We start from the raw sequence: 15216 nt of genomic DNA on the forward strand, positions 1-15216 counted from the left end.
AGCCTGTGAGCGGCCATCTAAGATACTCCACTGGTCTCATCCCTTCGGGAGCAAGGGAGAATGAAGAGAACAGGATACAAAGAAAAGATTGGTCCGAAGGTCTAATTGTCCACAGCTACCAAGGCCTCCACCGGCCTGAGTCCGGTACAGCTAGATGGTGCCCGGCTACCACCACTGACTGCTCTGACCAGGATCACTACAGAGGGTTCTGGACAGAGCTGGAGAAGGGTGTAGAACATAGTTCTAACCCACAAAAAAAAAGACCAGATTTACTGGCCTAAAGGAGACTGAAGAAACCCGAAGAGTATGACCCCCAGACACCCTTTTAGCTCAGTGGTGAAGTTACCTCTGAGGTTCACTGTTCAGCCTGGGAGTGGACAGCCCCGTAAAACCAAATGAGACTAACGAGGTACAGAAGTCCAGTGACAAGGGCCAGAAAGCAGTAGGGGACAAGGAAGCTGGTGATAGGGAACCCAAGGTTGAGTAAGAATATTGTTGATGTGTTTTGAGATTGTTAACCATTGTCATAGGGCAACATCTGTAGTAACTGTTAAATGAGAAACTATTTTGTTATGTAAGCCTTCATCTTAAGTGAGAATAACAGCACAATTCGAACAGCATAGTCAATGTCACTGAACTGTGCATGTAGAAATTTTTGAAGCAGTGTATCTTTGGCTATGTGTATTTTCACCAAAAAAAAAAAGAAGAGGTTGAGAAGTTAGATGGTTGATATGTTCTCGGGTTGTTAACCAATGTTATAAAACAACATGTGTACTTCTGTTTCATGAGAAACTATTTGTTCTGTAAGCCTTCACCTGAAGTACAATAAAAAACAAAAAAAAGAATTATATATCCAGGAAAATTGTCTCTCAAATATGACGGCAAATCTAGGACACTTCCAGGTAAACAGAATTTGTAAAAACCAGACCAACCTTACAAGAAATATTAATGGGAGTCCTTCGGACAGAGAACAAAACAACATCAGAAAACAACCTGAGATTAAGACACATGATAACAACACCCAGATAGAACCAACACATAGAATTTGAAAAATAAAATGAAGCTACAAGATTGAAAACAGGGAACCAGAGACATCAACCTGTAAATGATGAGAACTTCAAAATAAAAAGGGGGAATAAATGGTGTAGTTACAGAACTTCCATATGGAGAGGAGGAAGTCAAGGTGATATCAAGATATAACAGAAGGTTTTAAACTGAGAAAGATAAATTTCAGCGTAACCACAAAGAAATTTAATAAGCGTACTCATCAAAATATAAAGAAAGAAAACCATAAAGACTCAGTAAACACAAAATGAGCAACAATGAATGAAATGAAAACAAAATCCATAAAGAACTCAGTAGAGAAGAGCAAGCAGAGCAAAGAAACCGTCAACACCACCAAAAAAAAAAAAGACCACAAAATGACAGTGGAAAATTTGTACCTATTGATGATCACACTGAATGTAAATAGGTTAAATGCACCAGCCAAGAGACAGAGAGTGACAAATTGGATTAAAAAAAGAAAAAAAAGACGCATCAATATGTTGCCTACAAAGGACACACCTAAGACACAAAAGCTAAAAATCAAACGGTAGGAAAAATATGTGAAGAAAACAGTAACCAAAAAAAGAGCAAGAGTGGCAATATTAATCTCTGATAAAACAGACTTTAAAGCAAAATCCAAAATAGAGATAAGGGAGGGCATTATATAATGATTAAAAGATCAATTCACCAAGAGGATGTAATCATAATAAATATTTACACCACCAACAACAGAGCTCCAAAATACATAAAACAAACTCTAATAATATTGAAAAGAGAAACAGACAATTCCACAATAATAGCGGGAGACTTTAACATACCACTTTTGATGAAGGACAGAACAACTAGAAAGAAACTCAACAAAGATACAAAAGCTCTAAACATCACAATCAAGCAACTTGATCTCATAGACATATACAGAATACTTCACCCAACAGCAGCACAGAACATATTCTTCTCCAATGCACATGGATAATTCTCCAGAACAGACCATATTCTAGGCTACAAAGCAAGCTTCAGTAAATTAAAAAATGTCAGAATAATTGAAATTATCTTCTCGAATCACAATGTTATAAAATTAGAAATTAAGAATAAGAAGAACAAGGGAAAAAAACCCAAACACATACAAATTGAATAACACCTTGCTTAAAAACCACTGGGTAATAGAAGAAATTAAAAATAAAATAAAAAAATTATTAGAATCAAACAAGAATGAAAACACAACATACCAAAACCTTTGGGACACAAAAGCAGTGCTCAGAGGTCAGTTTATAGCAATAAAAACACACATTGAAAAAGAGAAACAGGCCAAAATCAATACCTCAACTCTGCAACTTGAGCAAACAGAAAAAGAACAGCAAAGGAAGCCCACAGCCACGAGAAGAAAGGAAATAATGATTAGAGCAGGAAAAAAAAAAAAAGAAAAAAAAAAAAGAAAAAAATTAGAATACAGAAAAACAATCACAAAAATCAATGAGACCAGAAGTTGGTTCTTTGAAAAGATTAACAAAATTGATTAACCACGGGCCAAACTGATAAAAGGAGAAAATGCAAATAACCCAAATAAGAAACGAGATGGGTGACATTACAACAGAACTAACTGAAATAAAAAGGATCATAACACTATTATGAAAAATTACACTCCAACAAATTTGAAAATCTACAATGGGCAAATTTTTAGAAACACACTATCTATATAAACTAACCCAAACTGAGGTAGAAGATCTGAACAGACTCATAACAAAATAAAAAATTGGAGAAATCATTAAAAAAAAAAAACTCCCCCCCAAAAAAAGCCCTGGCCCAGATGGCTTCATTGGTGAATTCTACCAAACATTCAGAGAAAAGTTGATACCAATACTACTCAAACTATTAAAGAACATAGAAAAAGAAGGAATACTCTCAAATTCATTCTAAGAAACCAGCACAGCCCTGATACCAAAATCAAAGACATCAATAAAAAAGAAAATTATAGACAAATATCCCTCATGAATATAAATGCAAAAATAATCAATAAAATTCTAGCCAATAAAATACAACAGCATATCAAAAAAATAATATATCATGACTAAGTGGGATTCATGGTATGCAAGGATGGTTCAACATCAGAAAATCAATCAACGTAACCCATCACAAAGATAGAACAAAGAACAAGAATCACACGATCAGCTCAATCAATGAAGAAAAGGCATCTGATAAAGGCCCAACACCCATTCTTGATAAAAAATCTCAGCAAAATAGGAATAGAAAGGAAATTCCTCAACATAACTAAGGGCATATATACAAAACCAACAGGTAACACTATTTCTCAATGGAGAGAGACTGAAAGCATGCCTCTTGAGAACAAAAACCAGACAAGGATGCCCATTATCTCTACTCTTATTCAGTATTGTACTGGAAGTCCTAGCCAGAGCAACAAGGCAAGAAAGGGAAATAAGGGGTATACAAATTGGTAGGGAAGAAGTAAAACTGTCCCTATTCACAGATAATATGACCATATACATAGGAAATCCCAAAGATTCTGAAAGAAAGCTACTAGAGTACTAGAATTTAGCAAAGTGGCAGGGGACAAGATCAACACACAAAAATCAGCTGGATTCCTATATACCAACAAAGAACTCCGTAAAGGAAATCAGGAAAACAATACCATTTACAACAGCCTTCAAAAAGATAAAATACTTAGGAATAAACCTAACTACAGACATAAAAGACTTACACAAAGAAAACTATAAAACACTACTGCAAGAAACCAAAAGAGACCTACATAAATGGAAAAACATTCCATGCTCAGGATAGGTGGACTCAACACTGTGAAAATGTCAATACAACCCAATAATCTACAAATATAATGCAACTGTGATCCAAATTCCTACATCATTTTTTAATGAGATGGAAAAACAAATCACCAACTTTATATGAAAAGGAAAGAGGCCCTGGATAAGCAAAACATTACTGAAGAACAACAAAGTAGGAGGGCTCCTACTCCCTGATCTCTGAATCTACTATACAGCTATGGTAGTCAATGCATAGATCAATGGAACAGAATTGAGAACCCAGAATTAAATCCATCCATCTATGGACAGCTGATCTTCGAGAAAGGGTTGAAGTTAATTAAATGGGGAAGAGATTGTCTATTTAACAAATGGTGCTGGTAAAAATGGATATACATTTCCAGAAAAATGAAACAAGATCCATACGTTATACCATACACCAAAACTAACTCAAAATGGATCAAAAATCTAAATTTAAAACCTAAAACTACAAAGATCATGGAAGAAAAAATAGGCAAAACACTAGGAGCCCTAATATACAGCATAAATAGAATACCAAAAACCAAAAAACCAAACCCATTGCCGTCAAGTCAACTCTGATTCATAGTGATCCTATGGGACAGAGTAGAACTGCCCCACAGAATTTCCAAGGAGTGACTGGTGGATTTGAACTGCCGACCTTTTGGTTAGAAGCCAAGTTCTTAACCACTATGCCACAAGGGCTCCAAACAGAACATCTATCATAACTAAAAATTCACAAATAGTAGAAGATAAATTAGATAACTGGACTCTCCTAAAAATTAAACACTTATGATCATCAAAAGAATAAAAAGAGAACTTACAAACTCAGAAAAAATCTTTAGTTACAACATATCCACCAAGGGTCTAATCTCTAAAATTTATAGAAATCTTTTAACACCTCAGCAACAAAAAGACAAACAACCCTATTAAAAAATGGGCAAAGGACATGAACAGACACTTCATCAAAGAAGACATTCAGGTGGCTAACAACACATGAAGATATGCTCATGATCATTAGCCATTAACCCGCTGTTGTCAAGTCAATTCTGACTCATAGCGACCATAGCTGCAAATCAAAACTACAATGAGATACCATTTCACCTGGAAATAATGGTATGGATCAACAGAACAGAAAACAATAAATGCTGGCAAGGTTGTACGGAGACTGAAACTCTTATACACTGATGGTGGGAACGTAAAATGTACAACCACTGTGGAAAATGGCACGGCTTTTCCCTAAAAAACTAGAAATGGAAATACCATATGATCCGCCGATCCCACTCCTAGGTATATATCCTAGAGAAATAAGAGCTGTGACAAGAACAGACATATGCGCACCCATGTTCATTGCAGCATTATTCACAATAACAAAAAGATGGAAATAACCTAAGTGCCCATCAACTAATGAATGGATAAACAAACTGTGGTACGTTCACAATGGAGTACTACGTAACGATAAAGAATAATGAAGAATCTGCAAAACATCTCACCACAGGGATGAATTTGGAGGACATTACACTGAGAGAAATAAGTCAATTACAAAAGGACAAATACTGTATGAGACCAAATTTATATAAATAGCCAAGAAAAGGTTTACACACAGAAAGAAACATTTTTTGATGGTTACCAGGGAATGGAGGGGGAAGGAGGGAAAACCACTATCTAGAGAGTCAACACTTGTTAACTTTGGTGAAGGGAAAGGCAGTACACAATATGAGGCAAGTCAGCACAACATACCCACAGCAAGGGAAGACACTGAGGCACAAAAGAATAAAAGGCAGAGGTGAAGCCAAGATGGCAGAATTGTCAGATACTTCCTGTCTTCCCTCTTACAACAAAGACGCAAAAAAACAAGTGAATCAATTATATATGACAATCTAGGAGCCCGAGTCATCAAAGACAAAGCTGAAGAGTTGGACTTAGTGTCAGGGAGGAGGGACAATTCAAAAGCAGCGAAGTGTCAGTCATCAGGTTGCTGGTACCCTGATGGCTGGGTTGGCGGGCACCTGTGGGCTGAGGTGAGCAGTAGCGTTCAGGACGTGTCTCACCACGTTGGGAGCGGGTGGGTGGCGGAGAGTCTGAACAAACCTCCGGAGCTGGGTGGAAGCGGCGCTGGACCTGCAAAAGTTAAGTGCAAGCAACTAACCTGCCACGTGGGGTCAAAACAACACCTACCCCTTCCAGATTTTCACAGCAGAGAAGTGTCTCTTTCTCCTCACCCACCCCCTCCACCCTGCTCCGCTCCCACACCAGTCCAGCAGTATTCAACAACTGCCACGCCTCCTAAGCTGAAACTCAGGGCTATCCATGCCCAAACCAGTCTTGTAGCTTAAAAAAAAAAAAATGCCACGTCCCCTAAGCTGGGAACTAGGGCTATCTGTGCCCAAACCAGTTTCATGGCTTTAAAAAAACGCCATGCCCCCTAAGCTGGGAACTCAGGGCAGGCCCGGCCCCTTTGCCTAGGCACTGGCGTAAGGGGTCCACAGGCTTGTAGTGCCATTTACCCCTGTCTAGACCTGTGTGGGCTGATTCAACACCACATACCGTCATTAGCATAAAACAACAGGGCATACACCTGAAGCCTATTTTCATCTTGCAGCAGCCAAGGGGGAGTTGCAGATTTCTGACATTTGACACCACCCTGCCCATTAAGCAGGGACCTCACCCACCCACATCAGGGGCCTGAGGGCTGGCGGTATCACCCACTTTGTCTAGCCACCACAACAGGATGGTGCCTATTACCAGTGACCATCCTGACAGGGATCACAACAGAGAGTCCCAAAGGGAGCGTGAGAAAAGTGTGGAGCAGAACTCAAATTCATGTAAAAAGATCAGACTTAATGGTCTGACAGAGACTGAAGGAACCCCTGAAACTATGGCTCCCGGACGCTCTGTTAACCCAGAACTGAAACCATTCCCAAAGCCCACTCTTCAGACAAAGATTAGACAGGACTGTAAAACAAAAAATAATACAGATGAGGAGCATGCTTCTTATTCTTAGTTCAATCAGGTACACAAGACCAAATGGGTGGCTCCTATCTGGAGGCAGGATGAAAGGCAGGAAGGGACAGGAACTGGCTGAATGTACACAGGGAACCCTGGGTGGAAAGGGGGAGCTTGCTGTCACATTGTAGGGATTGCAACTAATGTCACAAAACGATGTGTGTAAATTTTTGTATGAGAAATTAACTTGAGCTATAAACTTTCATCTAAACCACAATAATAATAATAATAAATGAAAGGCATCAAAGGTAAATACTATAATACACACAATCCTGCAATAACAGTAATAACAAACAATAATTTAGGAGTGGATACATCGGTAGATATACATGCTGAATAGGTGTGGGTATGGCAGGGCGTATGAGAGTACATCCACATGCATATATGTTTGGCTGTGGATATTTCTACATACATGTTTGTATGTGCTGCATGTATATTCATACACATAATAGAGCACACAGGGGGCACAGTCACGGAAACAGGCTAGGCATATCCAAACACCTTGCGAGACTGACTTACTGGGCTTGAAGACTAAGGACCATAGTTTTGGGGGACATCTAGGTCAACTGGCCTAACAGTTCATAAAGAAACGTTCTACATCCTACTTTGGTAAGTAGTGTCTGAGCCTTAAAAGCTTGTGAGCGGCCATCTAAGACACACCTATCAGTCACTTTCCTTCCAGAGCAAAGGAGAGTAAAGAAAACCAGACTCAAGAAAACAATTAGTCCATAGGACTAAGGAACCACAGCCTCCCTCCACCAGCCTGAGACCGGGCTACCACTACCAACTGCTCTGACCAAGATCACAAAAAAAGGTTCCAGTTAGAGTAGGGGAAAAAAAAACTATGTAGAACAAAATTCAAATTCATAAAAAAGACTAATTTACTGGTCTGAGAGAGACTGGAGGAAGCCCTGAGATTATGGCCCTTAAGCACCCTTCTAACTTGGAATGGAAGCCATTCCCAGAGATCGCCCTTCAGCCAAGTAATAGACAGTCCTATAAAATAAACAATAACATACACGAGGAAAGTGCTCCTTAGGACAATCATTTACATGAGACCAAAAGGACAACATACGCCCAAAAGCAAAGATGAGAAGGCAGGAAAGGGCAGGAAGACCGGACAAACGGAAATGGGGAACTCAGGGTGGTAACAGGAAGAGTGCTGACACACTGCAGGAATTGCAACGAACGTCATGGAACAATTTGAGTATGAACTATTGAATGGGAAACTAATTTGCTCCCTAAACCTTCATCTAAAGCGCGCGCGCACACACACACACACGAAAAAAAAATCATCTATATGAGACCATATAGTCAACAATTACTCTAAAGCAAACATGAGAAGATAAATAGGCAGGGAAATTACAGTGCAGGAAACAGGACAACCAGAACAGAAATAATGAGAATGTTGACACATTTGTCAAAAATACAGCCAATGTCACTGAACAATTTGTGTAGAAATTGTTAAATGGGAACATAATCTGCTGTGTAAACTTCCACAGAAAACACAAACATTACTGAAAAAATCCAAAATGCTGCACTCAATTGTTTCTACAAATAATTAACTTTTCGTAGAAACTAATTTCAAACTCGTGGAAATATTTATGCTCAGATTAAGCACTACTATACAATAGGACATTTGTTTCATATCCTGAAACTGAGGAGGAAAGGAAGAATTTGGGGAAAAAAGCGATTAAAATATTAACTTGCCTTGAATTTAAACTAAATTTAAAAAAATTTTTCTAGGAAACAACTAAATTTTCACTTAAGTTTGTCTACTATGCTCAAATAGGTAAAAACAAAAAACCAAACCTGTCGCCTTCAAGTTGATTCCGACTCACAGCAACTCTACAGGACAGAGTAGAACTACCCCATAGGGTTTCCAAGGAACAGCTGGTGGATTTGAACTGCCAACCTTTTGGTGAGCAGCCAAGCTTTTAACCACTGAACCAAACAGGCAAAGGACTACAAAAAATTTAAAATTTTGCTATGGGTAAAAATTCCCTATTATTAGATTAGCTGGAAGAGGTGAGAAGCTATGAATATGACCACTAAACATGCTTGAAAATGCATTTAAGATAAAAGTTAAATCAAAATATCTCTTTCCTTGCTGGGAGAAACATTTTAAAGTCTTTTTTTCTTTTCTAAAAAAATGCTCAGAATGCATCTCCATGCATTCAGAACTGAGGCTGGATAAACTGAAAAAAATGTAATCCTATGCTATTCTTTATATTAATTAAGCTTTGCTTCCTTTATAGTTCTTCATTAAAAACTTAAAAGGAATATATTTTTACTTCAAAATTATTTGAATCAACCGAGGACTGAGTAATTACTCAGAATAAAAATCATTATTTGGGTCCTTTATTCTTTATTACGGAAAAAACCAAACCAAATCCATTGCCAAAAAGTTGATTCCAACTCATAGCAACCCTATAGGACAGAGTAGAACTGCCCTATAGGGTTTCCAAGGAGCAGATGGTGAATTCGAACTGCCAACATTTTGGTTAGCAGCCAAGCTCTTTAACCATTGCACCACCAGGGCTCCTTTTCTTAGGGAAGGCTCCTGAAAGATTTCTAAACAAGTGTTCTTAAAAATTCCAGTGAAAGAAACAATTTACAAGGCCAACTCCTCAGACAAAGATTGGACTGGACTGTGGGACACAAAATGATACCCATGAAGAGTGTGCTTCTTAGCTCAAGTAGATACATGAGACTAAACGGGCAGCTTCTGTCCAGAGGTGAGATGAGAAGGCAGAGAGGGTTAAGAGCTGATTGAATGGACATGGGAAATCAGGGGTGGAAAGGAGGAGTGTGCTGTCACAGTACAGGGAGAGCAATTAGGGTCACATAACAATGTATGTATAAATTTTTGTATGGGAGACTAACTGGAAATGTAAACTTTCACTTAAACTACAATGATAAACAAAAATTCCAGTGAAAACATTATTTGGTAGCCAACATGCCAAATCAACAGCTGAAAGTTTCATCTTTAAAATCCACTAACTATAAGATATTTTTGCTAGTTATCCCCATTGATAGCTACCACTGCGACTATCAATATTTTACTCCCAATGTCTATATATTCATAGATATTCAAGTACAGTATTATCTAAATATTTGCACGAATAAGACTCTTAAACCAAGGGTAGTGGGGAGTGGTAAGAACAAACGAAAATCTTCAGTGAAATTCTCCAATATGTTTTTACATATTATAACTGCAGAAGATTGGAACGATCAAGGCTGAACCTATTTTAATCTAAATCACCATCTTCCTTAAACCTTTTCATTTTGTCTTCTTTCTTTGGGAACACATGCCTCTCAGGTATGAGTTAGCAAGATTTGGCATAACTGATACACCTATCTAAGTCAACTAGAATCAGCAGTATTCTGATAATTGTATAATTCTTTATGATGTAGAAGTAACAGCTTTTCAAAACAATCTGAGTAGTTATTTTGTTTGATATTGCTAGTTTCCGTAAAGCAGGGGAGTGGGGAGTATAGATTTTTTAAAGTCCCCTAAATGTAATAATTGGAGGTCTTGGGTACTAAACAGAGACCTGAATCACATTTAAATAAAGTCAACAGTCTTGAGAGATATCTCACCACCTTGCTTCAGGAATCATAAAAGAGGAAAAAGTCTAAATGTGGGGAAAGGCAGAGAATAGAAGGCTAAGACGAAAAGCACCTTCTTTGTTTTTCTCCCTTCCTCCCTCCCTTCATTCTCTTCTTACTTCTCCTCTGCTCATTTGAATTGTCCATATTCATTAGAAGATGTACTGTTTTAAAAACATGCATCCCAGAGATAGACACAGCTCATAATACTACACATCTATCTCACAGGGCTGTGGTGAGAATTAAATGAATACATGTAAAGTGCTTCAAATAGTGTCTGGCACACAGCAAACTCTCAATCAAGTGTTAGTTAGTATTACTTTACCATGTCCCTCTCTGGCTTGCTCCATGTGTCCTGGAAAGCAGAGAATAAGTAAGAGATGAAACAGAAAAGTCCCTCCCTTTCATGCTTATGCACCAGAACCTACACAAGTCCATCTCTTTAGGAGGAGAGGGATGGAAATCTAGACCTAGTCCTTTGGGTTCTTCATAAAAAACAAGTCCCATGGTGCCAAGCATAAAAGGATGATCAGGATTTTCTCAGGATCCAAAAAGCCTGGTTAGCCATTGTTTCTAACCCTTAGCAGATCTGAAAAATTACTATGAGTTAAAATATAGACTTAGAGGGGAAATCCCACTCACATCAGGAAAAAAAAGCAGATCAGTCAGAAATTGGAAATTGGAGGCACATGACAGATTAGTGGGGTTAAGACTGACCAAGGAAGCCAACGTTAAGACAATTCAGGAAAATACTACACAGACAGCAGCTACAGCAATACCAGTAGGGTGGGAAAGCAGACCAACAGCTTGGAGATCACCCTGTCCAGAGCTTCACACTCCTTTCTGATTTGGTATGTGAGCTTACTCATCCTGGCCCTAGAGGACACCTCTAACGAATGCTGGATTGACCTAGAAGCGATGTCTAAATGACGAGTGTTGGATTTGAGTGTTTCATGCGCTTTTCTTTTTTTTTAATGTGAAAGCAAGCACAACAGAATTTATTTCAAATGTAATATGAACATATTGCCAATATAAATTATTTACAATCTCACTGTTCCTAAAAATAAACAGGCTTCAGAAAACTTTCTTAGTAAAGCAGGGTCTTTTTAAAAATAGTTAAAGCAAACAAGAGATAAACACCTGGTAATCTTCTATCCCATCCTCAGAGGTTCAGCAACATACTGCAATCTCTCCTAAGCCTCATCAGTATCTGTTGCCAAGGGGCTATGTACAGAAGAGAAAGGCCTGCCTCAGTGGAGAAGTTTACCTCTGTGAATAGGACAAATAGATTCACTAAGCCTCTTATCCTCTCTGGGATGTAAAAACTCTTATATCTTCATTCACATTTAACTGATCTTTACACTGTACAATTCAAGTTCTTTCTTTCTGTAATGGTTCAAAGCATAATAGTTAGAAAGGACAAAAAAAAAAAAAACAAAACTTGAAGGGGTCAACATAGTTCTTGCAAGCGAATATATGATTCTACTCGAAGCCACAGATCTTTTAAGTGAATTGCTCAGAACCTGAGCCTTAAAGTAATTTGGCCAAGTGTATGTTTGGGCTTGCCACACCATTTGTACGTGTCAAGGGTTGGGAGTGTAAGACAGGCCCAGATAAGTTAAATTTTGGAACAGCTCGAGTACAGATACTAGTAGCGAGGTATTATCATATATTGGATACTATTTCTGGTTTGTGATAATTCCAAATTCATAATTTTAAACAGTATATACTGATTACTACAAATAAAGTGCTAAATCTTCTAGCTCCCTGATTTTGTAACCCATAAGCTCTAGCATATTGCTATCTTTGTATTCCATCTTCAACCACAATTAAGCCCAAAAGGTCTTATATATTTAATCCTACTGGATGACAAACACAGTGGCTTCAACTCTCCCATACTTTCTAATAAAATACAGTATTTTCTATACTGTGTTAGAGTCAACCAGTTCAGATCTCAGCTCCCTAAGAAGAGGATTATTCCATTAAATACTGCAAAGAAAATGTTAGTCTCCGTTTCTATTTTTCAAATCTTCTGAAAGAATGCAATAAATTTTGTTCAAGGAATGAATGACTGAATATAGGATTTAGACTAGCTATTGTAATTTACCAGGTAGCATTTCATCCTGTTATACATTCTGTTGCTATGAGTCGGAATCGACTCGACAGCACTTAACAACAACACTGCAATTCACAGAACACAATGAAATACCCAAAGAAGTAACACAAACAGCATTCTATTTAGTTTATGCAAGCTGATGGCGTGTGTGTGTATATGTACACACACACATATACATACATATATACTCTTTATAATCAAGTAACAGTAAAAACAAAATTTAGATTATGACTGCATAAAAACATCTGACATGAAATATCAGAGATAATTAATATGCAACCAAGAATAGAGAAAAAGCACTCTATATTTCACTGGTGTTTAACAAAATTTTCTGTGTATACTCAAGGAAAGAATTTATATAATATAATCAAGTATTAATACCAAACACAAACTGAAATAGCAAAATATGTATATACCACCTGAACATCTTTGTATTTGTCCTGAAAGTCCAAGAGTCGGTGGTAAGCTTTAATGGCTTCTGAGAACTCCCCGACATCTGTGCTGGTGAGGATGTAGTTTTCCCAGATCTGCCAGTGTTCATAGTTGCACTTGAGCGCTTCTTGTAAAGTTCTAAAAGCTTTTACTCTATTAAAAGTAAAATTTTAAAGACAGCAACAATGAGCTCTTTTTATTTAAAAAAAAAAAAAAGAGTTAAATGTATAAAATGTTAATGTAGACTGCCTATCAGTCCTTAATCATTCTTGTTAACAAACAGAATTAGAGGACCAAACAACCCAAAACCATCTAAAATTGTCCTATAAAATTCAGTAACAGATCCTGTAGCATACATAGCCTAATCAACTTACTGGTAACAGGACATTATTTTATGTGTGAGTTATCATTCACAGTCTAAACCACTCTGAATCTTCTCAAAATATTTCCTATTCTCAAATTATCATTTACTCTCTCAGCAACTATCCATAAATTTTTTCATTCAGCTTCAGTCCAGATAATATTTTGACATTAGTTTTAATTGAGTTCAAGAACTGTAGGAAACACTGAAGTTCAGGTTGGCTTAATTTGTATTTGGTTCACTATTTAGTTTGTATTTTGGTTTGTGTTTGGTTCACTATATAGTTTCTTATGTTTAACGGCATGTCATCAAACTGGTAGGAAGTTTGGGCTGTTCTAAACCCAAAACTGGGCCACAGGGTTGGATGAATAGAATACTCATAGGGACAAGACAAATGAATATTTAAAATTAATGCTTTTTAAAAATTTTTGTACAAAATATTCACAATCACAGTAAGTGATTAGGTAGGAGGGTGTGAAGGTGAGAGGAACTGTTTTATTTCTAACCTCTTAGAGGAATTTTCTTGTTAGGCTAGAAACATCATTTCACATTTCAAAAGCCTCATTCTTAATCTTAAATAAATCAAAAAGTTCCACTTTGTTAAATTGAGAGTTTAAACAAATAAAGCCAAGTATAGAATAGTATTTTGTTACATAAAAGATCTGTCTCTGTGTCCCCTATGACCACTGGTTCCTGAGAAGACTGTTCTCTCGCCTATCTTATCCTCTCCACGTGCAAAGTTACAGTCCCACCTCTCTTGCTCTTAACAATGAGCGGCTATTAAAGTATCCATTGAGGAAAAAAGGAAAAAGAAAATGAGTACGGGGGAAGAACAAGCTTTTATTCAACCAAATCATCAGATATTTGCTTTTAATTAAGATGAAAAAAAAAAAGGATGAAGGACAAAAGTCATTTTGAAATAAAAACTAAACCAAAACAAAAGGAAAGAATTAAACCTATCAGATTTGTGATTATGCAATTACGTAAATGTGCAAGATTGTAAGAAATAAAATAGTTAAGGCTGTATATCAAATGTAGGAGTGGCAGATGGAACAACAACAAATATGGTAATCAAAATTTTCAAAAAGTAAAAGGTAAGACCAACTTGATAAGGGGAAACAAGGAAAATGGTCTATTACTAAGACAAGCACTAGAAACAGAAGGTAATTAAGATCAAGAGATGTTTCATAAAACAAATAAGTATCAAGTATACAGGAAATTAACAGACGTATATATACCAAACAGATGCAACACTGGAGGTGCTCACTTGTCTACGCCAAGAAAACTGGAAGACAGCTACCTGGCCAACCAAACAGAAGAGATCCATGTTTGTGTCCGTTCCAAAGGAAGATGGTTCAACAGAACGTGGAAATTATTGAATAATTTCATTACTATCACATGTAAGTAACATTGTGCTGAAGCTTATTCCAAAGTGTTTGCAGCAGTACATCACTAGAGAGCTGCCAAAGTAAAGTATTATAATGACATGTGCAAAGACCTGGAGTTAGAAAACCAAAAGGGAAGAACATGCTCAGTATTTCTCAAGCTGAAAGAACTTCAGAAAAAATTCAAGCTTCAAGTTCCAAGAGTGAAGGATTTTATGGGCAAAACACTGAAGGAGGCAGGATGCATCAAAAGAAGATGGAATGAATACACACTCACTGTACCAAAAAGAACTGGTCTACGTTCAATCATAAGAACGATCATGAGAATGGTGCGGGAATGGGCAACATTTTGTTCTGTTGTACACAGGGTTGCTATGATTTGGAAGTGACTCAACGGCACCTAACAACAACAATCATCTTTGGCTGAAGGGTGAACTACAGGAGTGGCTTCAGTTCTGAGTTAAAAGGGTGTCT

At 37.4% G+C, this 15216-nt stretch overlaps 1 protein-coding gene across 8 annotated transcripts in view; it reads right to left on the bottom strand.

The window, feature by feature from the left end:
- Positions 1–15216, bottom strand: part of TTC27 (tetratricopeptide repeat domain 27) — a 301971-nt gene that overhangs the window by 37926 nt on the left and 248829 nt on the right. For all 8 annotated transcript variants that reach the window (XR_002824887.1, XM_004369571.1, XM_023736184.1 and 5 more), the window contains one exon: positions 12984–13149. Coding sequence is in view for 7 of the 8 variants with exons in the window: in XM_004369571.1 (XP_004369628.1) it covers positions 12984–13149 (166 nt within the window). In the remaining variant the exon portion in view is untranslated. The remainder of the gene's footprint in view (positions 1–12983; positions 13150–15216) is intronic.

This window comes from Trichechus manatus, unplaced genomic scaffold, assembly GCF_000243295.1.
Source record: "Trichechus manatus latirostris isolate Lorelei unplaced genomic scaffold, TriManLat1.0 scaffold00005, whole genome shotgun sequence".
In the NCBI taxonomy this organism is placed as follows: Eukaryota; Metazoa; Chordata; class Mammalia; order Sirenia; family Trichechidae; genus Trichechus; species Trichechus manatus.